Source organism: Paramormyrops kingsleyae, chromosome 7 (assembly GCF_048594095.1).
Source record: "Paramormyrops kingsleyae isolate MSU_618 chromosome 7, PKINGS_0.4, whole genome shotgun sequence".
Classification (NCBI taxonomy): domain Eukaryota; kingdom Metazoa; phylum Chordata; class Actinopteri; order Osteoglossiformes; family Mormyridae; genus Paramormyrops; species Paramormyrops kingsleyae.
Genome location: NC_132803.1, coordinates 12,172,302 through 12,199,272, shown reverse-complemented (window position 1 = coordinate 12,199,272; position 26,971 = coordinate 12,172,302). Strand labels below are relative to the sequence as shown.

Sequence of the window (26,971 nt, the reverse complement as noted above, 5' to 3'; positions counted from 1 at the left end):
TAGTCGGCCCAGTGGGTCACAGCTGCAGTGTCATCTGTGAATACTGTGCTATCCCCTGCCCTGACTGTGACTCTCTATGTGTATAACATTTTATTACTTTGGCTAATGTTTGAACCAGCTCCCCAAACTCACCCTGACACACATTGTGCATGTTGGCCTTTGCTGGTGACGTGTCTTGGCAGGATTGCCGGAATACCAGTCTTATGTTGGTGACAGTCTATGCAACACGAAGTTTCACCGTGAAGCGCTGCGTCGCAACATATGTCTATGGAACTGTACGTCCCGTCTAGAAAATAAAAACCACATTTCTTTTTTATCTTGATGTGGGGGGGGGCCTCCCATTAGATCCGCCCATACTTTAGGGGCGTTGTTGGAGTTTCTCTCACGCCACCCTTCTACGTTACAGCCATCACATGCAACGTAACGGGTGGTTATTCATTATCACCACTAGGACTATAATTAGCCGATTGTGTGTTAACCGTAACGTTAGGACTTTGAACATGGTTACTCCCGGCAAAATAACAGACAGCACCAGCGTCTACGTTTTAATTTATTTATATTTCAAAATGACGTCCAGTTTCTATGCAAATCATTGCCGTGGGAAGTTTGTTAATTATCCTCCGTCGCCGTCCTTTATGCGGCCAGTCAGACCTCCAAACACGCGCACATTGTGTAAATCATAGTATTAGAAGGGTAAATCCATTATTTTATGGGGAAATAAATAACACATTGAAATATCAACACCGAAATAGAACTCCCGTTAGACATAGAATGTATAGACACCACCTTGATGTTTTAACTGAAACAGTGAAAGATCCCCAGATACTATAAATATAGAACTTAATGGTTTAACTGTGTAGTATACCTGCCTTTTCTGCACAACTATTAATTCTTTCACTAGAAATGAATAGGCTATATTCTATAAGGTGCAGAATTAATGAGCAAGTGAGAATTAGTCCAGATACAAGTACAAAAACCTATCTAACCGAGGCTTATAGAAATTAAATAGCACATAGTTTATCGACATCTGAAGAAAAAAAGAAAAATGCACACAAATATAGGCAAACGCACGGTGGTTATAATTAAACGATCGTTTTCAATGAACGTATCCGGGGTAGCTAGTGAGGCGACACAGTGGCAATATGACGACCCGGGACGCGACGCCAATAAGTTAAAGCGTCATTTTATTTAATCATGACATTTTCGAAAAACACGCGAATAATAGGTATATTCACGAGGATGTACGGTTTTGTGTAATAAGACTAATAACAGCAACATAAAATAAGTAGCAAAGCCGCTACAGTAAGTAACGTCTTTAAAAGCTACTAAGCTCTATTACGTAATTGTTTTCCGTGTCCCTAATCATACACTAATAAAGAATGAGCTCATAGTGCTGCTGAACTAAACATGTGCTCTCAAAACATTACTAACGCGGAAGTTCTGGAGTCTTATACTAAGCTTTTTACTTTAACTGCAAGAAATCAATACAGTAAATGTGTATTTGATAATTCGATCCACCACTGCCTGAATTATAAATAATGTAGAGTTATACCGTTTAGGTACCTTAAATGTTTCCTTATTTTCTAGTTGCCTTGCATTCGTGTTTAGATTTATGTGCCACCCCAAAATGACCTCTGCTCCCACCCTGGCTACCCCACTGAAAACGTTATGGCTCCGCCACTGATGCTGATAATGAAGAGGCGCAGGTCATGCATAATGAATGACGGGGTGTGTCCCCTTCGCGGCTCGGGGCGTCTCCGGAATATGGGCGCAGACGGACTTTGTCATCGCGCTCTACAGAATCGGCCGTCTGCCCCTTTAACGGGACTTACTGCGGAGACGGGGCGCGCGGCGAGACACCGCTGAGTTTCTATTTATAGCCAGTCTGTCCGGGGAACTGGTGCCGTCAGGAGAGCTCCCTCCAAAGCACGGGAAGATGTTTTGTCCGGCGATTTACTGCTTTGTCCTCTTAACAGGTACGTTGGCTCGCCGACTGGGCCGAGATGTTGCGTGCGAACAGAAGTCGTACTGAGTCGGGGGGAAAGTGCGGTCCGATCTCGGTCAAGTAGGAATTTGTACGATTGCGCTTCTGTTTAATTGCTCATCATCTGAAATTACAAAAGAAAAAAAAAAACATTTATATTAGTTTGTAATGCTTTTAGGAGAATTATAACTGGCTACTTTCACTTCTTATACGGAATAACACTAATATTTAATTAGTAACACTGTCATTAGTAGTAAAATGACTAAAGAAAACAGTCAATATAACAGTATCTAAAGAAAGATTTAAATAATTGAGCTGCATCGAATTGCTTGTGAATCTTCATTGTACGTAATTTAGATTTGTTTGACCCTGATGTCTGAAGATGCACAGGCAAGAGGGCAAGATGACATCGTATTTTTTTTACCCTTCTGTACAGTTTCCTTCTTATTGAACTAACCCAGAGTCAATGCTTAAGTTTAAAGGTACAATGACTGATAGCAGATGGTGCATATACTAAATTAAGACAGAACGAATCCCACAGTATTACAAAAACTACCAGAACAGTTGTCAGAACAATAGTCTCCTGCAATAAATATATTGTATATTGTGCCTTATGCCAGGTGCTTAATGTTCAGAGGGGCGTCTGGTCATGAGCTGGCTGTCTTTACACACACACACACACACACACACACACATGCACATATATAAATAAACAAGCACCGGATGCTAGCTTTCCTTGCATCACTTATATGTAGGGAGTCAGGAAGCCAGCATCGTCGATAACCTGTCCAAGTTTAGCAGGATTTTGCCCTTTCAGTCTTCAAAACAAGCTGCTGAACAATACATCCTGCCGACCGAACACATATGACACATTTGAGATCTGGTGGGTGAGTCTGCTTGGATTACTACACATCATAGGATCAAATCAAAGGTTCAGAGTTAACGGCCAAATGCTAGATGTCACACTGGTAGTCTTTATCCACCATTCTCATGTGTTTTGGCTGTTGTGGAGCATCTTTGTTTCATTCGGTGCTGCTTGGGCAACATGTTATCATTGATTTCTGACATATCAGGACTGAGGAAAAGCAGGAAGAGCGCTTTCCTGCTTTCATGTGTTCACAAAACCCACATACAGTCAACAGTTTCAGAATTAGAATGGTACAAAAAGTGGAAGCCATTTTAATTCCCCAGGAAATTAATTTGACATCTTTTATCCCAAAATTAAGAAACCGCTTCAACAAAAATCAAATACATTGGCATGAAGGAACTGTTTATTCTTTAATAATTATTCTTATTTATTTTGTTTTATTTCTGCAGGGTCATTTGTCTATGGAAAAACCACCAATACACCTTCATTATCCCCGACAGAGCCAAACACCAGCCTTCACTCTTTCCTATCAAGCAGAACAGCATCAACAAGTGCAACACCATCTGCCAGTGTTATCACCAGTCAATATTCTGTTTCTACATACTCAGATTCCACCACGGTGTCACCCACAAAGCCATCGATAGCCACATCCACAAACTCATCATCAGCTAATGCCACAATAAATACAACAGTCATCCCCACGGACTCATCCACAGCTGACGTTAATTCCTCATCCACGCTGAACGACACTTCCTCTAAACCTACCAGTTTACCGCTAACCAGCATCACTGTCTCTCCGGCTTCCAAACCCACGGCAAGCTCAACAACTGCTAGCGTGGGGTCTGGCACGAGCACAAAGCCAGGCAGAACGTGTTCCACGCAGATCCCAGCTCTAAGCTCCAGAGCCACGATGAGCACCACGGTGCTGCCAAAGACTACATCAGGAAAGGCCAAGATCGATGTAGCGGAGCCCAAAGCCCTCAGTGCAGGTACCTTCCGCCCAGCCACATGGCTGCATAGCTACATAGTGACGTACGTAGTGACCCACCAGCTGATGCAGACAAAGCCACCCAGCCCTCATATTCACCTCCACTACTGAGGCTTTGGTTTTGGGTTTATGGTCCTGTACAGGGGGTAAAACAATTTTGTTCTGAAATTGTATATTAAAACAACAAACACAGTTTGGAACCATTAAACCAAAGGCAATATGTGTGAATGATAAAAGACACTTATTTGCACAAAATAGATATGTAAAATAAATACATAATAATAAGACTACATCATAGAGGTCATAATGAACTAAATCCCATGTTCTCTACTACAGAGTATGGTTCCATATCTGTAGCAATAGGCTAAGCCCTGTGGCACCTTAAATGCCACAGGGCACAGAGGCTGTGTCTGCCTCACTCCCGTCATTCTCAAACTCGTGTTCTGATGTCTCAGGATGGGTTTTCAGCATCTCTCCTTTCCCCAGTATGATTGACTGGAACCAGCATTAGCCGTATCCAACTCGCTGCCTCACTTAGCATATTATTTTCCATGTCGAACATCTAGTTGTGAATTTAGGTTCTGCCCTCATCATGACGTGTATTCCATTCATTGTGTGTTCTGAACCAAAAGTGATGTAACCGAACAGCACACGCGCAACAGGCGTACCGTTACAGCCATAATGGAAACTGAGCAAAGCGTGTTTGCCTGTGAATGAGGTCATCCACGTGAAGTGGATTTAAGCATTCATATTTAGAATTACGTTTATCCGAAGAATGCAAGCATGGCGTGACTCATTAGACCTTTTATCGCTGATGGCACAGTTGTTGTTACTTGTGGTCAAGGAACAAATTCTTATCAGCCGCATGCCTAAGGTCCAGAGGGAACACTTGAAGTCTGCTTTTTGAAGGCATTGGTCAAGGCATTGCGTGGCACAAAATCTGCTTCTCAAGCTTTCACTGCAAAATAGTCAGGAGTAGACGGCTCACTCCTTACGTTTCATTCACCAAACAACACCCTGCCTTTTCAAATCAGTCTGAATGACATTTTGAATAACTGAGCGTTTCACATCATGTCTAAACAAGAAAAAAAATTTAGTACTGAATTTATGTATTTTTTGCCCTTCAGTTTCGTCATGTAAATCAAGGAGCCGGTTTAAAGCTCATGACTTAATTTCAGTTGATACATAAATGAAAACGTTGTTATTCTTTGTTGTCAGTCACGGGTTCACATGACGGCATGAATGTTAACTCATTATGTGTACCACTGTTGTGACACAGCGGTCAAAGTACTTCTGGGAACCCCAAATTATTGACTACTTGTCACTGTGGACCACAGACAGAGCTTCTGTGGGGGAATCCCATGATTCCAGGCTCAGTCTGTGTGAATCTGCGTGAAGTATCTCTTCTGAATAGACTCACAATATCTTATCCATGTTTTTATGCTAAAATTTATCCTTGCTTTGCTGTAAATTCTATATCATGACACATATAGTGCAGCTCAAACTAAATGGAAACACAGAATATGTTCATTTGAGAGTGAAACAGTCCAGTTGTAAATGCAGACCGTGATTTAATTTATAACCACTCTGTTGTTTTAATTCTTAATCGCCACACTGACTGAAAGCCTCTCATTGTAGACCTTTGACCATAAATTTACAGCCAGTAGACGTTTAACCTGTTCCTGTTCCTGGTTAAATCAGTTTTTTTTTTATTTTGAAAGGCAAAGTTATCACGTAATAGTTTTATTAGCCTCCCCGCCCCTGCATACTGGGAGGCCTTGTTCCGTAAAAATAGCATCCCTTTCCTTAGGAGTGCCTCCCACTAATCTCTCAGTTGGGTGACAGTATCACATTACCTCACACTGACTCATACCATGCACTTGTATGTCGGATATTTGTTGAATCCACTATTAAAATGCACCTCCCACTTCTTAATTCCACAGCCAGCGTCGTGGCCATAGTGCTCGTGGTCATTGCCATTGTCATCGTGGTTTTTGGAGGAGCCTACTACCTTAAGATGAGGTGAGTATCATGCAGCACCTTGGCTGTCCAGGCCAGAGGCCTCCCTGTTGTGTACGCTCTCAGGCTGTTCCAGAGGCCTCCCTGTTGTGTACGCTCTCAGGCTGTTCCAGAGGCCTCCCTGTTGTGTACGCTCTCAGGCTGTTCCAGAGGCCTCCCTGTTGTGTACGCTCTCAGGCTGTTCCAGAGGCCTCCCTGTTGTGTACGCTCTCAGGCTGTTCCAGAGGCCTCCCTGTTGTGTACGCTCTCAGGCTGTTCCAGAGGCCTCCCTGTTGTGTACGCTCTCAGGCTGTTCCAGAGGCCTCCCTGTTGTGTACGCTCTCAGGCTGTTCCAGAGGCCTCCCTGTTGTGTACGCTCTCAGGCTGTTCCATGGTCATTTCTGGCATGGAGGTTTCCTGAACGCATTGCTGTATCTTAATACAGTGGAATCCGCTAGTAGTGTTCACAGTTGTAGTGATCAACTGTTTATAGGGATCAAAAAGCTTGGGACAGAATCATTCCTGTAAAAATACTGTTTAAATAATCCGCTTATAGTAATCAAGTAGTCCGCTTACAGTGTTCATTTTGGGTGTTTTTAAACATGACAGCACACGGAAAAAAATAAAATTGCTTTGCTTTGAGGTAAGCCATCTGCTTCTGGCTACATGACGGGAAAAAGAAAAGAATGTCATTTTCTCTCAATGACAAATATCAGTTTCTCTTATCAATCTCTTATCAAACTTATTGTAAACCACCAAAAACGAGCCAAAGCGATGCGGCAGTGAAACTACAATAAGCGCTTTGAGACAATGTAACATTGTTAAAATGCGCTGTATAAATTAAATTGAATTGAACTGAATGTTTATATACAGTACTGTTCTGTATTATAGCGTATTTGAATTATACACAGTTCAGTAATTTAATTTGTACAGTACTGTAAATTGAAAAGCATTTGAAACAGCTGTACTTATTTTGAAATTGTCAATAAAATTAAGTATATAGCGACCTTATTGCCTTAAATTCATGTAATAAATATACAAATGTGAATTAAATGGTAATCTTGCTGAGACATAAAAAAGAAAAAACATTCAGTTATAATGATCATGCGCTTATAGTGATCAATTTCACCCAGACAGACGTGATCACTATATAAGCGGTTTCCACTGTAATGGAAATTAAATCAGAAATAGTGCCAAGGTTTTATTTGGTTTCATTAATTTTATATGGCATCCTTCCAAACAGAATAACGGCAAAGCACTTAACAAAAATTTCTCAAGAACAGCAGAAGTGTTGGACTTAATAGCCATACGGGACAGTGCATGGGTCAGCGGGTTGGGATCCTATGCCAGTGATTAGCTCACTGGTTCGATTCCTGTGACCAGCTGAGTGATGCCTTAGTGGGGCCCTTAAGCAAGGCACTGAACCCCAATTACTCCAGGCGTAGTGGATACTGGCCAGCCCAGCTAGGGTGGCCACCTAATCCATGTCAGGACAGACACTATGAGCTAATTCAGGTTTTCCTAACTACTTCGGCTTGTTTTATACTTTTAGTGCTTTGTTTACTTGATTGAAAGAATCACCCAGCTGTTTTACATTAACATAGTGAATATTAGCATGGTTATAGGAGATTGACCAATCAGCGCACAGAAATAACTGTGCTAAAGTGAAATCCAGGTCCTTTTAACTGAAATGGTTGAAATGGTAGTTTACAAACCCTGGCTCATATTGTCCCCGCTGGCTTGGATTAGGTGGTCACCCTGCACCCAGTACTGTGACCCCAATATTGCTCTCGCCTGTATATGTGTCTGTGTGTGTCATGGAGGGCCAGATGGAGCAGGTGAGAAGAGAACTTCCACACAAGGATGAATAAAGTATCTCTATTTTTACTATTAAACATTCTATTATGTAGTAAAATATTTGTGGAAAAGGGTAGAAGAGAATAAATGATACAAAAAACTGCTGACTCGTTCCCCGAGGAGCGGTTTGCATGGGAAATGCCGCTTTTAACACCTCCTTTGAGTACAGACATGGGCTTTCAAACGCAGGCACCTAAACTTGCAGCTTGAATCGGGCGACCACATTGTTCACATCCTTCCTGAGAATGATACGCGCCTCTGTGCTTACAGAAGATCTTCCTACGGTCGCCTCCTCGAAGACAGCGAGTACAGCACCGTCGGCAACTTCCAAAATCCACTGTACGAGCACTGAGAAACCAAGCCTCTCGCTGGCTTTCGGGATTGAGGTCTCCCCCACCGTGACGCCGCCATGAAGAATGGGGATGTGTCACCTGTCCACACCAACTGCCTTCCCTAAAATGTGACTGTGACACTTTATTGGTGTTATCCTTTGTTTCTGCTGTTTGTTTTTTTAATCGGCTAATCTCTAGATGTGACTTGAATTTATTTTTAAATTCTCTCTCCTGTGAATAGACGATGCAGGTGTGCGATAATGTTTCCTTACCTACTTGACAGTTAGGCTCTGATGATGAACGTACACTCAGGACAGGAAGTGGTTTGGACTGGCAGTCACTTTCAGGAAGCGCTGCCTCTAATGTCGCAGCCACACATCAGGGCCCAGACACAACCTTTTCTTCTCAAACGTTTCTCAAAAAACTTTTGTTGAAAGGTGGTTTTATTTTGTTTATGAAGATTAACATGTAGCAGAGTTCAGTTAAGCATAAAAAGTCACAGTCAGAGAGGACTCAGCTGGTTGGTTGAAACAAAACCTTAGTCTAGGTTTGTACTGTCTGGACCTGAATTTTCCGCCTCTGTCTGTAATGGATTATTTTTGTGAGTAAGATCCACACCAATGTATATAAACAACAGACTGTTGGTTAAAAGTTAGATGAACAGGGAACTTAGACTCGCCATTCAGTAGGAGAATCTTCTTCCAGCCTCACAGGTCCTGCATCCTTCTCCTCCCCTCTGTCTTCTTCTTAGTAGCCTTTCCGCACTCTGCTAATGTAAATCTGATCATCACCTTGTTATGTGAGTACTACTCCCACCAGCCCAGGGCCTCAGAAGTGTTCCTCCATAAGAGACGATTTCACAAGCTGACAGGATGCTGTGGTTGACATCTTTCACAATGTCATAAAGAGAACAGTTTACACGGTGCGTTAGAAAAAGTCTAACGGTGTGCCGTTGTGTTACACTGGTTAAAGAAAGTGTTCATCCCTATTTTTTTTTTTTTATCGTGTTAGAAACAACAAATAAAAAAATTAAAGACTGTTTGATTAGGGTATGCGCTTGATTTTTCTTGTGAAAGAAGAGTGTTCAGTCCCAGGCTTATTCCTGTCGCGTTGTGTATGGGGACAGTGTGCATGCAGTGTACAGTGCCATGGTGCAGTGTGAGATTTAAACCTACAGCCTTCACTGAATTACTGGAATTCTGACCAAGCTGTGGCTCATTAAATGACAACTGCATTCCAGATTTCCTTTCGGTTCGACTGAGCATCCGAGGGTTAAAGTAAAATCTCCTTTCTGGTCAATGTCCTAAAATGGTTTCCTCAATGCCTGTAATTAGCCTTGTGTGTTCACTGCATTTTCCTCCACAGAGAACCATTCCTGCTATCAGCACTGCATGAGATTTCCTGGAATTCTAAATATGAAATATGACTTGCGTTCACTCCTTGTGATTATCGCGTCAGAGACATTATAGGGATGTAATTAAGTGCTGTAAAACTCCGCCTGTGAGTTAAGAGCCTTTAAATAATAACCAGTCTCTCTCATGGAATCTTTGCTGTGCATCTCTGCCTTTTGAGCAGACAGAGAATTTCGGTTTCGCAACGCATTTAAAAGGAAACAGGCAATCGGCTTCATCTTTTTTCTCATCAGATAGTCATTTAGTGACAATTAAATGCCATTCAGATCTACTGAGAGTAGACTTATTTCTAACTGGGAGCAGAGTTATTTATTTCTCGAGAAATGATACACCTGCTTGGATAATGTTTGGGCTACAGATTTCATTACATAAGTTGTATTTGTAAATACTTGGCATTTGACCTGCATTTCCTTCCCTAGTTTGCTTTCAACATCTTCTTACCTGCCTCTGGAGGGAGATTCCAGTTGACTTCAGTATTTCACAGCCGAGGGAGAGGAATAACTGTCCTAGATTCAGTTCCAGAATCTTCTAGAACCCCTGACTTTTTTAAATCAGTCCCCACAGGGAAACATCCTGGCTGGTACCAAGGCACAAAGATCTTTTGTCTGTAACCAAATCCACAGCCAATTGTTTCAGAAGCATAAAATGATGGAAGTTTTTCACCTGCACTTACTCCTAAACTAGACTTCAACTCATGTGCCAGTTCTGTCTAGTGACTAGGGTACAAATACCATCTTTCTCTGTGTTTAACGACACTAATCCATTGCCTAAGATGCGACATCTGCGGAGGTTTTTTTTTTAAGTCTTTCTGACAAAGAATCCATTGTTGTTTTTTGAAACAGACAAAGATGGTACCACCATTGTTGACATGCCAGCTGAGGACCATGCTGCCAGATTCCGCTAAATGTTTCAAGCACTGTATTTAGTAACATTCCTAATTGTCCGTCACAGTGCTAATAACACACTCTGCTGGCAAATGTCACACATAAACACCCTCCAGCTTAGGTAATTGCCCTCCTTCTTTCTGGATGATAATTAATAGGTTGCCAGGGATGTGCTCATTACCATGGGGTGAGCTTATTGGTCAATTTCTCCCAGGCCAGCATCCTGCTTCCATTCTTAAGTTGCCTGTTGATGAAGAATGATTAAAAGAAACAGATGAACGAACAAAATTAAAATAACACATATTCCAACTAACGTGGACAGTAATTGTCAGAATATATCCTATACCAGGGGTCACCAACCTTTTTGAAACTGAGAGCTACTTTACGGGTACTGAGCCATACGAAGGGCTACCAGTTTGAAACACCCTCCTAAACTTATCTAAACTTCATGTATAATAAACATGTTTTAAATGTTTTTTTTTTTTAGATAGTGTCATTTTCAAATCTATATGAATGCAAATGCGATTAAAGAAGAATAGCAACAGGATAAATTACATTTTAGACACTGTTCACTGGTCAGTTGTGCTATTTTTAGAACAGGTCCGCGGGCGACTCCTGTGGTCCTTGGGGGCACCATGGTGGTGACCCCTGTTTTAGAGGTTAAAACAGAAAAGTTAAGAATGGTAACCCAGGATTTTTTTCGCCGCGTGACACAAGCCTCAAAACGCCAGTCCCTCCAGTGGGTCAGCAAAGCAGCAGAGAAGCTTGACAAGACCACACTGCATCTATAATGACCACTGCATCCTGAGGGCCGCCAGATTGGGCAGAGATCAGTTTCAGCCCTCTCACAACCTCTTTGCCCCCCTGGCATCTGGTAGGAGGTTCTGCCCCAAAGCCAGGACAGCGGGGCTTAAAAATAGGTTTTTCTTCCGAGGTGGTTTTACCGTTGAATGTTCTGACCCATAACAATCTAAGAATCTCCTAAAAGGACTCCATTTCTCTTTCTCTGCCCTGGAATCATAACTGTAACTGTAACAAAAATCAATACTGCACATTCAATACTGTAACCTTAATCTATTATTACACATTCTGGCCCAAACAACTCATGCCCCTTTGGATAATTGTATATATTGTTAAACTGTATTTTGGTTATATTTCTCAATGTCTTATGTGCCTGTATCTTTTATATTCATATTTATATTAAATTTATCACTGTCACTGTTTTTCTTGCAGTATGACAAACGAGATCGTGATTTCATCTCAGCATATGACCTACAGTATTGATCATGCTGTTTAAGGTGACAATAAACAACCCACTAGCTACAGCTAACAACCCACTAGCATCAATTTTCCTAAAGAGGTCATGAGGCACCTGATGTATTGTGCTTTGCTTGTCTTTAACCTCTGAGGAGGTTATGCAGATATGCAGCTTTTTTTGCGTTTCCATATATGGACACTAGGGGGCAGTTGTCACTCAGTTTAAAACCTAGGAAATAAATTTTATGTATTCCATGTAATTTGATAATTACATTCTTTGGTGAATTAACTGTATTACAGTTCCCATATTACACCTTCCAGGAAATTAGCACTCAGACACCTGGAAGTATGCAGAAAAATGAACAGATTTGCATCCTCAGTGACATTAATGCCTACTAGCTGACGTGTATAACGCATGTTGCAGGACAATCAGTTGCTAAAATAGCAGGTTCAACTGATGGCACCTTGAGTCAATTCTACAATGCAATGACACAGACATTCAGTCCACAATTTGGAGACATAACAGCCCTCAAGCTATTTGGAACCTTTCTGGCCCAATCAGGGGATGGATTTGGGGCAGGGGGGAGCATGTGGCTCAGCGGGCAAAGCCTCTGTGCCTGTGGTCAGAGGGTTGCCAGTTTGGGCCCAGCCTCCGCATATCTGCAGGTCCTTGACCCCCACCTCCCTGGGTGCTGTCATGGGGGGGCTGCCCTTTACAGCCAGCTTACTGCCACCTACAGAGAGCAAGTTGGGGGGAGTCATTAAGAGAATTTCCTCATGGGGATTAAAGAAGTATCAGTCACACCTCTCTGCCTGTCAATCGCCTGCTACTGTACCCATTTCATCCCCTTTGCAGTTTGCTTTGGGTCTGGGCAACCCCTGCTCTACAAAATGCCTCTCAATACTCTTCTATCATACCGCAGAATAAAAAATAATTTAAATACCGGGGCCTAAATATCACTACTTGCACAGGATGTACATATAACTAACATATAAGGTAGTAAACACTGGAGCCTGGATATCAGTGCTCAGATAATTGTAAACCACTGGTGTATGCAGTGGTCAGTCTCTAACTGAGGATGTTTCTTTAAGGTAATAGAAGAAGCAGTGCCTCACCCAAAGAAAAGAAACATAACATTCATATGACATAAAATAACTTTTTAATGGCAGTGTATCATCACATCGGCCATTTCCATGTAAAACCAAAAAGTGCCGCAGTTCAAAAATGTCCGACAAGATATTGTGCAAACCACCCTAAGGTTAATAAAAAAAGAACTTCAGTGAAGCAGACCAATTTTCCGACTCACTGAAGCAACAGAGTCCAGCTGCAAAGCTCCGCAGCTTCGTGATTCGCAGTTCCTCTGGAGGAACCAATTGGATTATGTATTTAGGTCATATGATTTAAAATTGTTCCCAATTTTAGAGCTCCACTGAAAAATCCATCCAATTTTGCATTTATGTCTAATGAATGTAATGTGTTTTGAGCAACAAATAATGAGCAGTATTGAAAACAGGATGAAAAATTAAGCAGTTTCAAAGTTAGCCTCTTTTCGAAACCTTGTAAACGTGGTATTGTACCACAAAAATTTTCACTTAATGCAAATGCAATCTAATGTTTTCATAAGTTTAGATTAGGGTGAGGGTCTGCAAAAACAAGGGCTTGTTTTCACTGTATTTTTTATTGCTTCTTAGGTATGGTTCTATAATCTTCATTGTAACATTAATGACGTAGTTCCCAAAAAATATAATCTGCATAGATTTTATTTCTTTCAGAACAAAAATTGTATGACTAAAAATGAAATACTTCTGGCAGCTTTCATTTTGACAGCAAACTTTCATTTTGACATTGAACTTTCCGTCAATGACATTATTTGACGTGCGTGATGATAATCATAGTTAAAACTTGAGTAGCTCTAGTTAAAAATTGAGAGCCATGCAATATTGTGAAATTTGATTGATTCCTCCAATAGATGGAGTTCCGCGGGACCCCATCCCACAACTTTTGCGGTCATACACGAGGGGAAGTGACATAAATTTTGTAATCAGGGGTTGGTTGCAGACGGCTGTAGCTGGTGCATCTAGCCCATATTTTTTTCTTTAGCGGAAATTGACAACTTTGCATGTGCAAGATAAATGAAAAGGTATTTCCAGTAGGTGGCAGTGCTGATTTTCACCTTGCAGTGGTTAACAACGGATGAGCAGAGGAAGAATAATTGTTGTTGTTGTTATAGTTATGGTGAGGCGTGTCGGTGGTACCCGCATATCTGAATTTTCATACTGTTCATACATTATACTGTGGTATCTGGTATGTTTAAAAATAGCACTATTCTAGCATTTTTAATCTTGGAGATAAAATTTGCGGTGGGGCGTCCCGGCTAATTTTGCCATAAGGATTTCAAAATCGCGTTATGCCATATTACCATAATACAAAGCCTACACTGCTAACTTGAAAATGAAAATGTACCTGTTAGACTGCACTGCTGGTATTTGTGCTTGTTGCAATACACCTGCCCTCTCCTGCTCTGGGGGAATATCACTGCTGTATACTTGCACCGTCCTTGACCCACATCCGCATCCGCAGCCAAATGTAGTATGAACACAAGCTGCTGCACGGACGACCCCATCCGCAGTCCGAAAGTGCACACAGAAAAATGAAGTATGAAATGGCTTTAAGCTAATAGACTTCAATATATTCAACATCACTTTCTATTTAGTATGTGATTGAATAGTTGTAGAATGTGGTACATTTTTAAACCCACCCAGTGAAGCAATGTCTCTCCTAGACATTCCAATTATACATGCTCTCGACCCAAAAATGATTGACACAGATTCAGCTATAACGCAACTCACTCGTTCACCAACATTCCTTGTTGGTTAGTCAACAAAGTATTGATATTAGGGCTGTACTGGAAATTTTAAATTTGAATTCTTAAAACTTCTACACAAGGATGACCGCATTCATGGGCAAACGAGATTCTTCTCAGATTTTACTAAGGCTGCAATGGTACATTATTCATCATGTACCATTTGGCACAGTGAAAAAAAATAATACACTGCACAGCACAGGCAGAACCTAAACTCAGAAGTAGATGTTCAACACAGAAAACATTATGCTAATTGTGGCTGGGAGTTGGTTATAGCTGATGGCTACACTCAGTTGGTTACACTCAGTTGGTTACACTCAGCCATAATCAGCAGTTTGAGAAAATGTCGGTATCCCAATAAATCACACCAGCACAAGAGTAGACCTAGTTCAGAAGACCGTGACCATGTCTGTTGGCTCTGTTATACCGAACTCAGATATGTTGCTGGAAACACATCCAACATGCTAGCTTATTTAAGAGCGGATTAAATGAGGGTGTGTATGAGTGGAGCAAGACAGAAACAGCCACTGCAAGTTTACTCTCCCTGTAGGCAATTGCAAGCAGAGGGTGTAGCCCAGACTTTTTGAGATGGATCTGGTTGCAGATCACTAGGCGCTTCTCCACTAGGAGGACCTCCACTGTGGGGCCAGAAATCACAGAACCTCCGTATCTGGAAAAAACTCCACAGGACGCTACTGAAGAGAACTCAGCAATTGTTGTTTCCTAAAGGAGATCATTAACATCCTTCCCTGATGTTGCACTAATATCACCTGAAAGGCAAATATATATTTTAAAAGAGACAATTCAACTCAGTTTTCGATGTTGCACTAGCATCATATCCAGCACTATGGTGGAGGTCATGTGATTTCGAGCCTCCTAAGCGGTGTCCACATTCAGAGGCTGCATCCTTCAAAGGGTGGTCGAAGGGAAAGCGTTAATTATCAAATGGGACAGTCTGGCCGTCACAAGCTGTTCCCGCCATAACCCTTAGAGTCTCAAAGCCCCGCTCCCATTGCCTAGCTGGGACATACCCATTTTACCTCTGCGCAATGAATCTTGGGATATGTTGAGAATTTGACCACAAATTCTCAATGGGATTAAGGTCTGGGGAGTTTCCTGGCCATGGACCCAAAATATCGATGTTTTGTTCCCTGAGCCACTTAGTTATCACTTTGCCTTATTACTGTTGGCATGACACAGGACTGACGGTAGCGCTCACCTTTTCTTCTCCGGACAATCTTTTTTCTGCATGCTCCTTGCTGGTAACCATGGTTAACAGAGGAAGAACAATGATTTTAAGCAACAATTCAATTCAATTCAATTTTATTTATATAGCGCATTATCACAACATTACATTGTCTCAATGCGCTTTACATTTCTGCCTCGTAAGGACCCCCCATTGAGTAAGCCAAAGGCAATGGTGGCAAGGAAAAACTCCCTAAGAGGAAGAAACCTTGGGAGGAACCAGACCCAAAGGGGGAGCCCATCCTCCAGGGGCCGGCAGATGAGTCAAACAAACAAGATGATATGACTAAGCTAATACAGACAAGATGAAATGACTAAGCTAATACAGGGGTTGAAATATATGTCTCAATGCAGCGGCCGACCGGTGCAGGCACGTGGTGCTTGATGCACGATGGCAGGATTAATAGACACACTGCCGCAGGATGGATGGCGAGGCATCGTGTTGAGCCAAGGGCAGGCAGGTTAGAGGGTAGTTGCCGGAGGTGGAGGTAGTTGTCTTGCAGGCCGCAGAGGCATAAACTCTTCAACGACATTGTGCTCCATGGAGCACACCCCAGAAGGGGTGAGGGAGGAAGTAAGAATAATTGTGTATTAGCCAGAGTTGAGGAAATCAGAGGCAGTGCAAGCAAAATGATCGAGTGCAATATTCGTCTAGGCTCCGGCAGATCTGAGTATAGCAGCATGAGAAAGAGGGAGAGACAGGCGGGAACACAGGCATGGGGACTCCCTGAACATCAGCACTCTAGTGTAGAGCCAGAGTGACAGCACTGACGCCTCAGTTTATCCAAAGCCAATGACACCGATCCCCACCCAGCTCATCACCTCATACTGTTAGTCTGACTGGGAGTGAGGGACTAGCTGGAACCAGAACTAGGTTTCCTATACGCTAAGCTATACAAGTGCGTTTTTAATCTAGACTTGAAAAGCGAGAGTGTGCCTGAATCCCGCACATCTGCCGGGAGACCATTCCACAGCTGCGGAGCTCTGTAAGAGAATGCTCTGCAGCCTGCCGTAGCCCTGTCTACTTTAGGAACTAATAGATATCCTGCTCCTTGTGAACGAAGCAGGCGAGAAGGGTTGTAAAGGACCAGAAGATCATTGAGATATTGTGGTGCAAGGCCATTCAGAGTTTTGTAAGTCAATAGTAATAATTTGTAGTCAATCCTAAACTTGACCGGTAGCCAGTGCAGGGAAGACAGGATAGGGCTAATGTGATCAAATTTTTTAGTTTTTGTTAGAACTCTGGCAGCTGCATTTTGTACTAACTGAAGTTTATGTAGGGATCCAGATGGACAACCCGAAAGGAGGGCATTGCAGTAGTCCAATCTAGAAGTTATAAAGGCATGTATTAGTTTTTCTGCATCTTGAAAGGACAGCAACTTCCGAAGCTTGGCTATGTTCCGTAGATGATAAAATGCCGTACTGGTAATGCTATTTATGTGAGCACTGAAGCAGAGGTCGGAGTCTACCAGGACACCAAGATTTCTGACCACTGTTTTAAATTGAGTAGGGAGGCCGCTCGGGTTGGGGTTTACAAACTTATTGCGGGCCTCCTTAGGACCGATTAAAAGAACCTCAGTTTTTTCAGTATTTAACATGAGGAAATTCCTTGCCATCCAACAACGGATGTCTAGCAGACAGTCGGCTAAAGAAGAGAGCTGGGATGCGTCACTAGGTTTAACAGATATATACAATTGTGTATCATCAGCATAACAATGAAAATTAACACTGTAATTTCTAATTATGTTACCAAGCGGTAGCATATATAGATTGAACAGTAGGGGGCCCAGCACTGATCCCTGCGGGACACCATATCTTACTTTAGTGGCTATGGATGACTCATTGTTTACATGGACAAACTGGTAACGATCAGTTAAATACGAACGAAACCACAGTAGTGCTGTCCCTTTAATGCCAATCAATGTTTCCAACCGGTCCAAAAGAATATTATGGTCTACAGTATCGAATGCTGCAGTTAGATCCAGTAAGAATAATAGCGATATACAGCCACGGTCGGAAGCCATAAGCAAGTCGTTTATCACTTTGACTAAGGCCGTTTCTGTGCTATGATTGGGTCTGAAACCAGACTGATATAGCTCATTAGCATTATTATCTTGAAGAAAGGAGGACAGCTGGTGAGCAACAACTTTCTCAAGAATTTTAGAAATGAAGGGAAGATTTGAGATGGGTCTATAGTTTCCTAAGTCACTAGGTTCAAGATTTGGTTTCTTTAGGATAGGTCTAATAACAGCCATTTTAAAAGATTTAGGAACATATCCAAGACTAAGAGATGAGTTTAACAAGTTTAACAATGTAGTGCTAATCAGTGGTGCAATTTCCTTAAGTAGATTGGTGGTTATTGGGTCAACAAGGCTAGTAGTACATGATCAAGAGTGGTACGAAACGATTCTACCATGTTAACAGTTACCTGTTCAAGTTCATTTACACATGACACTTCAGAGGTTAGGTTAAAGGACTGTGGGAGCTGTTCCAGAAAAGTTGCAGCGGATAATGAGGCTATGGAACATCTAGTATCGTACCTCTGGTCTGGGGCCTTAGGGGAGTTATGTTGTATTTGAAATGTTAAAAGGTAATGATCTGAAAGTAGAGGATTCTGAGGGATAATTGATATGTGTTCTACCAGGACACCATGACTAAGAATCAGGTCTAGGGTGTGGTTACAGGCATGAGTTGGCCCAGTTACATTCTGATGTACACCGACAGAGTCAAGAATGGCAGTAAATGCTTTTGTTACTGGATCACTTTCATTTTCCATATGAATATTAAAATCACCTACAATCAAGGCCTTGTCGGTAGTAACCACCAAGCTTGTTAAGAAATCTGCAAATTCCTTAAGGAAATTGCTATAGGGGCCTGGCGGTCTATACACAATGGCAATGGTGATTGGAGGTGTAGAACTACACTTAGATGTGCTTGCAAGATTTAGAATAATAAATTCAAACGTACTAAAGCTATAACCAGTATTTTCACGCACTCCTAGGTCAGTCTTAAATATTGCAGCAACTCCGCCACCTTTGCGATCGGGTCGAGGAGTATGCTTATAGCTACAGTATACTCAGCTGGAGTGGATTCATTTAGTGCCAAGAACTCATTCGGTTTTAGCCAAGTCTCAGTAAGACATAGGGCACTAAGATTAGTATCAGTAATGATTTCATTTACGAGCAATGTCTTAGGAGCCAGCGATCTAATGTTCAGGAGTCCAAGTTTTAGGTTTGCATTACACCTACTATCCAGAGTTGAAATAGGTCTAATTTCTCTAAGGTTTGCAAGACACGAACTACGATGGAATGACCCCCCACGATTAAAACCGCGGGGAACAGACACAGTCTCAATAATATGAAGCCTGGGTGACGACTCACCCCTCCTTGTAAAGTATCCAGGCTGCTATTCTAACTCAATCAGCATGGCAGAGTGATCTCCAGCCCTGTCCTTGTCAACAGTGTCATCTGAGTTATGAGAGAATCACTGAAATGATGTCAGCAGGTCCTTTTGTGGCAGGACTGAAATGCTGTGGAAATGGGTTTTTTGGGATTAAGTTCATTTTCATGGCAAAGAGAGATTTTGCATTTAATTGCAATTCATCTGATCACTCTTCATAACATTCTGGAGTACAGTATATGCAAATTGCCATCATAAAAACTGAGGCAGCAGACTTTGTGAAAACCAATAGTTGTGTCATTCTCAAAACCTTTGGCAATGACTGTACACAAACACATGATAAACCAGGGTTTCTCAACCCGGTCCTCGGGGACCACCAGACGGTCCATGTTTTTGCTCTCTCCCAATTCCCTGCCAATTGGGAGAGAGCAAAAACGTGGACCGTCTGGTGGTCCCCGAGGACTGGGTTGAGAAACCTTGGATAAACCACACAGTGGCCCAGGGAGCAAGAAAACACGCTGGGGAGACACCAAACGGGATGGGCAGTGAAAACTGCTGGCGAAATGGAGAGAAGACACATGGCACAGGGCCAGATGGGCACCGATCCTTACAGTTAGCATTTTCAGTTTAACCTAAACTGTCATTAAACTGAGAAATGAAACTTGAAGAATGACTACTGATGAAAGCGCTGCGTATTTTAGGACCATCATTATGCTGCTGTGATTACAAGACGCCGTAATACTGTATATCTGCCATTATGGAATCCAAATAAAATGCCATGTAAAGGCAGTTTTCCTTTAACCTTAAAAACTCTCTTCAATCTCTTTACGCTTTAATGGAGGTAAATGTTTAGTATTAAAAACAACAATAAACATGCTTTATTTGTACAAATTCAGCTTCATTGGAATGTTTCTTTTCACCAACCATGTGTTGCTCTCCATAGCTTGGGGCTAAAGGTGCAGGAGCAGCCAATGTGAGTCAGAATCACCAATACGTACAATACAAAACCAGATTTACCATTTAAGTTTTAAGAGACCCCGCTATGAATTGTAAAAAAAAAACATTACTGCGAAAAGTTGGTGATGTTGTAAACACCACCAACCAGCAGGTGGCGCCGGCTACTTCAGTTCAGAGTTGGTGAAGGTTAGCCTCTGTGCTTATACAACTTAAAATTTTCTTTTAAAAATGTATTTATGCCACATTCAGTAAATGTACGCTCATATAACATACATAATGTTTTCTTCCTGATCAGACTGATCTTTTCACTGATTGAATTGTAATTCTGCGTGTGATATGTAGATAGCTGCCGTATGTTAAAGCTTGTTTTTGGTTGACTGAAACCAAACCCATGTAGTGAAGGCCGTTCATCCACCTTTCTGCCACAGCAGATGATGCTCTGCAGCTCTGGTTAAGTTTCTTAGAAAGTTTATGCCATTAGGTCGTTGCAACAATTCAATTAAATTCAACTGTATTGTTATTGTCACGCCCGGCTCGTCCGATCCTCGTGTGTGCCACGCCCCCCTCGTTACCTCGTGTTAATTCCCGATGGTAATTACCTGTTACCTGATATGTTCGCCCGCACGCCGAAGTAGGCGAGACAGCCGTGAATACTGTAACACGGGGTTTATTCAGGGCAGACAGCGACGAACAAAAAAAAAAACATCAATGACGGATCTGGGGGAAACTAACTCAGACGCGGACTAAATACACAGGACAGGCTGAACATAACAGGTAACAGGTGATTACTATCGGGAATTAACACGAGGTAACGAGGGGGGCGTGGCACACACGATGATCGAACGAGCCGGGCGTGACAGTTACGTGTAAAACAAAACATATTAGCCTCCTTGTGTGCGTGAATCGGGAATTTTGCTGCAACCAATTCAACACAGAGAGGGAGGGTCTGCAGCAGATGACCAGCAAAACAATGATCATGTGCCAAATTTAAAATCTGTGGATGATATGAGGTTATAACCACAATCCGATACACTGTGTCCCAGTCTGAAGAGGTAGGAGGAATCTGCTTTCTTAATTGCAAACTCTTGTCAAGAAAATGGGCTCCAGTTTTCTCAGGTTCATCAGTTGCTAGTACAGCGCTACATTTTTCTAGAGGGGGGTCTGCCTTCTGAACTGCTAACAGATCATCTCTATTAACACAAAAACCCAAATCAGGAATACCTGTAGTACCAGAATCAGTTAAAAGTTTGTCCCTCTCATCATGAGCGCAAGGATGTGTAGAATTGGGGGTTTCAAGAAATGTTTTACACAAGGCCAACACATCCCCATATTTACGAGCTTGAGCGTGTGAAATTTCGCATGTAAGAAAAACGGAAGGATACCATTTTTGTAATGTTTCACTGTCCACTGTGTCTTCAACTAGACTTGGTTCCGGGATAACTTACAAAATGGGAAGTACCTTGCCACCTACTAAATCAATTCCTAAAATGAGAGTCACCCCTGTGGTTGGCAAATGAGAAGAAATACCAGCCCATACCTTTCCAGAAACCAAATCAGACAGCAGATAAATGGACCCTTGAATACCGTAACTCAATGCCTTGAAGACCTCAGATTCACAGTTTGTTTAGTTGGACAACTCCAGAAGACCTTCAAGTAAAAAAGACTGAGCTGTTCTAGTATCACTTAAGATGGTAACTGGTTGCCTATTCTACATGCCATCAGAAACCAATGCAAACACTTGTAAAATGAAAGGCTTAAAACCAGCATCACAATTGACGAACACACTGAATTAAACCCAAGATCTGTTTGAGGGAGAAAGTCTTAATGTCTTTTCAAGGCGGGACAGTCTGCAATAAGATGAACAGCTTGGTGGCAATTAAAATATTCATGAATCTCCCAGTCATTGAAATGAGTCATAAATTTTTGAGCACTGACCAACCCAGTTTCAAGACCTTTAAGGTCCTGATTAGCCAAAGGGAGTTGGGTCGTATCACAGATCGTCAGAACAGGTAATACCATCTTATTGTTTAAAACATATGCATCTGCTGTGACTGTGGTATCAGCAAGACAAGCAAATTTGTGGTCATTCAAATATATAAGATGTTTCTCTGGCAAACAGCTTTTAAAATCTTCAAGTAGTATTAATTCTCTAAGTTGTTCAAATTGTACTGTCTTTACACCATTTGTCAAATAAAACACTTTTTTTTCTCAGGCAAATTCGGGTTTGATTGGATGTTTTTGCATGGCCTCCCTGACGGTGAGCTTTGCCTGTTCTCAGCTTGCAGCACTGCCGGTTTGCATTGCAATAACAAAGGCCAAACATTTCTCGGCCAGTGCAAAGATGTTGCAACGCGTTTCAACACTGAAAAACAGGAATCCACTTCAGTTTCTCGAAATTGAGGCACTAGTTTAACTTATCTGCTTATATCAACCCCCGGAGAGGTTCTAGGCACGATGGGCGTGGTGATGCGAGACGTAGGCTCCTGCCGGTCATATCTCACCTCCTTCTGTTGCTACTGCAATTAGACGGCCTTTTCAGCCTCAATTTCAAGAATACAAACCTGCTATTCACTTGAGCTCCAGTTGCAGTTCTTTCAGGCATACTGCCGCTGCCGCATCTTCAAAGGTAAATGGGAGAGACTTATGGGATGTATGCACAGAGATGCTGTCCCAGCCTGGGCCTCCGCCCCATCTTTTGATGCAAAGCAGACTTAATTTCCAATTTCCTGACATGCCGATCAAGTGAGATGCTGAAGAAATCAGCGAGTAGCAACAGATTCACTTTGCAACACTGGTGCAATTGCTCTGAAGTCAGAGCAGTAACAATTTGCTCCAGGCTAAACGTTTTTCCTAGCACACCCAACGCTCCTCTCACACATATGCAACAACAGCCAAGCAAATCAGCGGCAACTCAACGGGGACCAGCCCCCAGCTGCAGTGGTGCGAGCAACTAAAACAAGACAATAATATGGACAAAATGCACCTTTCTTCATTGATGCTCTAAGCAAGTAAGTTGTACTTGCAGACGGCTTTTCAATTATTTCTTGAAATTAAATTCGCAAAACCTTGCAACACTGCTCAATATTCTTGAAACGTAAACAAAGTAGCTTTGCCAGTGTGAACAATTCTTAAATATTTACGGATTGCTAGTTTGTCTCTATCTTTTGAAAAGATGTAATGTAAAAAAGTATAGAAAGAGAAAATAGAAAAGGCAGGACATTAGTCTTTACTGTGCAGAGACATCTCCATGCTGTATACTGAGAGTGTCCCAGTGTCTGCATACAGTACCATCAGAGAGAAACACAAGGCCTGAGTCAGAGTTTCCAGGTGACTTGTCCCAGGCTTTGCTTGGCTGGTGGCCACAACAGTGCTGCTGCACATGTAACAGCACAACAGTCACCTCCCTCCAACCCCCTTCAAGGTACCAGACAAAATTCTCCCATCCCCCCTTAGACAAACTCCAAGGAGGCCATCACACTAGATAATGTGTGTGAGGGCTTCGGAAACACGATCTTCACTACTATTGTGTAAATTGCACCAGCCAGTTCTTGTGGCTGCATGACTCTTCACCACTGACTGAAGCAGCCGGCTAGAGTCTGTTTAACTTCAGCTGCAATACCGCATTAAACACAAGAACACACACGTTTGCTTGTGTAAACTTTTCCAAATTCCACACAGCTTATGCCAGAATGAACATATTGTAGTATACAAACAGTTTCAGTCAGGAATAATATATTTTGCCCAGCAAATACTTTCTTTTCAAGTGATTTTTTTGCCCAGATGTACAAGTGGATAATTTGCTGTACTGTATATACAGTTGATTCACTTTATTGCTGCATAACGTAGCTGAGCTGTAATAATGACCCAGTCATTGGCTCTTAAGTATTTGCTGATATAAATTCAAATGGCAACTCTTTTTTTGGCCAGGCAGTGTGTGTGTGTGTGTGTTTGTGTGTGTTTAGATTTGTTTTGGCTTTTTGGTAAAAGTTGTAGGGAGTTTTTTTCTGGCAAGTTAAAGTAACAAATAATGTAGGACTGAATTACATTTTTGTTTCTGAAGGTTGTGATATTGAATTAGTGTGAACATCACATGTGATTGTAAAGCGCCTTAAATGTCATGGTCAATTTGTTTTACCTTTTAGCTTTTTTTTTTACTTTTTTGTTCCTTTACATTAGATTTTCTTGAATGCTGAATGCAATGTCTTTTGTTTTGTATTTGTCCTTGGCAGTGTGTGGTAATCATGCGAGAAGTTAGTCGCAGAGTGATGAGAAAAATATAAAGTTGCTCAAGAACCACAAGCATTCAGCCCACAAAAAGCTAATCAGTCATTGCCGTTTACGTCTGTCTGCTGATTAACTCTTCCGCTGTTACTCACTGACAGGGAGTATATTAGTGGGATGTCGGGCTCATCAGATTGCCAGAAGAACAGCGAGCGTCTGCTGAGGCTAAGGTAATGCTTTTAAATTATATGCCAGCCACTGGTTTTGTTACAGGAAGTTGTTCTAAAAATATGACATTTTCCCCCCCTGAGCTAAATATAAATGTATGGGCACATGGTTTTCTATTCAAGCCTATAGTCTAAATTTTAAATGTCTGGGGTTTTTCCACACTACAAATGTCTGTGCATATGCAACACAAGTTGTGGTAATGTTACTGTACATATAGACACAGACATAACTTTCATTGTGTTCAAAGGACTTATATACCCAAAGTAACTGTAAATAACAGTGATTCTCTCTCTCTCTCTCTCTCTCTGTGTGTGTGTGTGTGTGTGTGTGTGTGTGTTTTTAAGAACCCAGAATTGTGAAATGAAGATCTGGAAGACTGCACTTTTTGCTGTTATTATTGTGGCAACAGCATCAGCAAAGCCAGTAAGCATTATTTACAATTATGTTTCCTCTTAGATTTTTCATGGCATAAAATATATAATGTAATTATTGTATCTATACATGTATTGCCTTTTTAAATTAAGGCAGAAAATTTCAGCATTTTCAGGTTGCCTGTTGTTCTGGCCAACAGCTATATCAGGCTGGCAAAAGATCCAGATCATCTGAATCATCGGATTCCAGGTATTTGCCAGCATCAACAAAATCATCAGAGCTTTCTCTGTCATCTGATTCGTCGGAGTCCCCGCAATTACTGAAATCATCAGGGTCATCAGAGTGGTCATCAGAGTCGTCATCAGAGTCGTCGTCAGAGTCGTCTGAGTCATCTGAGTCGTCTGAGTCATCCAAGTCATCAGAATCAAATGAGGAAAGCACAATCACATTAATTTCTTCAGGAACAGAGATGACGACTCCAGGGATCATCACAGAGATAACTACTCCAGGGATCATCACAGAGATAACTACTCCGGGGATCAACACTGAGATAACTACTCCGGGGATCAACACTGAGATGACGACTCCGGGGATCAACACTGAGATGACAACTTCAAAGGCCATTGAAGCAACAACAACAAGTCCTGTTTCTAGGTGTATCACAATGGACATAATGACTACAAACCGTAGAGGGGACAACTGAGAATCACTCTGATTATTACGAAACCATTTACAAGCAGCAAATCTTTCCAAAAATAATGTTATTTGCTTCTGATTCTTCTCTTACTTTCCCATTGGTTGTGCGTATTGTTGTCCTTAGATATGTAGGCCTACATAACCTTCCTTCAGTGCCATTTTGAAGTGAGGAAGGGACCACTGTCTTTTTATATACATGTGAATTGACAGTTTTCCAGTGCAGACTATCTCTGTCTATTTTTTTTATCATAATATGGGGTTTACTTGTGACTTAGGAATAAAACTGTTAATGCGGAGAACTCTCTGCTCCTTGGATGAACATAAGGACTGAACAGCATTTTCATTATAAAAAAACAAAAACAAATAAATAATGACAATAATGATAGTATATTTAAATAACAGGTGCTTTGATGTCGTAATATGTTATTATTTCTTTTAATTTTGATACCCCAATGGGAGAATAGTATGAACAAAGATTTTAAATAGAATGGCATCCCTTTAGAATATGGCTTCTTTTTGCGTCTTATATATGGTAGTACCTCGTTAATAATGAAAAACAACTGCTGTAACCTGTTTATAATTGTCTATTAATGATTTTAAAAGTGTTACAACCTAAATAAACAACCTGAATATAAACCATTCATAAACCCTTAATAACCCTTAATTTCTATACTGAATATACAGACTGCAACATACTTGTATATGTGATTAATCACCAAGGTCTGCAGGGTGTTCAGTGCTGGCACCAAAGAGGACACACTGATTCTGACAGCCAGTTTAACTTCGGAAGCCTTATCAAGGGTTACTGAACGGTAGCAACACAATACGTTCAGAGGGGATGTGATTAGCAGCTAACTGCAGTAACTGCAGTGGCTTTAAATCCCTGGTATTTTTCCACTGGGAGTTTTTGTCTGGTTTCGAATCCTGGAAGAACGGACGCATTTTGTAGCCGTCAGTGCAATTCTGCGGCTTTTTCGAAAGAAGAAGATTAACCAGAGGGTCCTTAGAGACGTCTGGATAAACAGAGTCATCCAAATCCCTGAAACCCCAGCATAAGAAGAAATGTGGTGCCTATGCATGCTTTTTTTTGCATATGGTACATTTAATATACTTTACTTTTAAATTTGTTTTCTGTGTAAAAACAACCAACAAGCTGTTTAGGAAATACAGGGATTTGTACATTAAAGCCCAACCTATCAGACATAATCAAAAAATAAAAAATACAATTTCCTGTTTTTCTCAGGTCCCCGGGGTTACTGTGCAGAGCTTTCAGAAGATGTTTGTCATTTAACGTTTAAAGAGAGAGAGAGATCTGTGCTAGTGACAGCAATACAATACTATGTCCACTAGAGGGCCCACAAACTAGCAGCTGGGTGGGGTGACATCATACACCTGCGGTCAGATGCTTG

At 41.6% G+C, this 26,971-nt stretch overlaps 1 protein-coding gene and 1 long non-coding RNA gene across 5 annotated transcripts; both read left to right on the top strand.

The window, feature by feature from the left end:
- Positions 1-1,756: 1,756 nt before the first annotated feature.
- On the top strand, positions 1,757-9,076 carry parm1 (prostate androgen-regulated mucin-like protein 1). Of its 2 annotated transcripts, none has more exons than XM_023808245.2 (4): positions 1,757-1,976; positions 3,302-3,841; positions 5,784-5,862; positions 7,969-9,076. In XM_023808245.2, exons 1-4 carry the CDS (start codon positions 1,937-1,939, stop codon positions 8,045-8,047), a joined length of 738 nt encoding a protein of 245 aa, XP_023664013.1. In that variant the 5' UTR covers positions 1,757-1,936; the 3' UTR covers positions 8,048-9,076. The 2 variants fall into 2 exon arrangements, with proteins under 2 accessions (XP_023664013.1, XP_023664012.1); XM_023808244.2 differs by having other exon boundaries at positions 7,966-9,076.
- Positions 9,077-22,652: 13,576 nt separating this feature from the next.
- LOC111842060 (uncharacterized) lies at positions 22,653-26,201 on the top strand. 3 transcript variants are annotated; one of them, XR_002837823.2, is made up of 4 exons: positions 22,653-22,671; positions 24,428-24,496; positions 24,839-24,917; positions 25,066-26,201. It is a non-coding gene; the product is annotated as an uncharacterized lncRNA (long non-coding RNA). The 3 variants fall into 3 exon arrangements; XR_002837822.2 differs by lacking the exon at positions 22,653-22,671 and adding an exon at positions 22,725-23,053; XR_011992355.1 differs by lacking the exon at positions 22,653-22,671 and having other exon boundaries at positions 24,339-24,496.
- Positions 26,202-26,971: the final 770 nt, after the last annotated feature.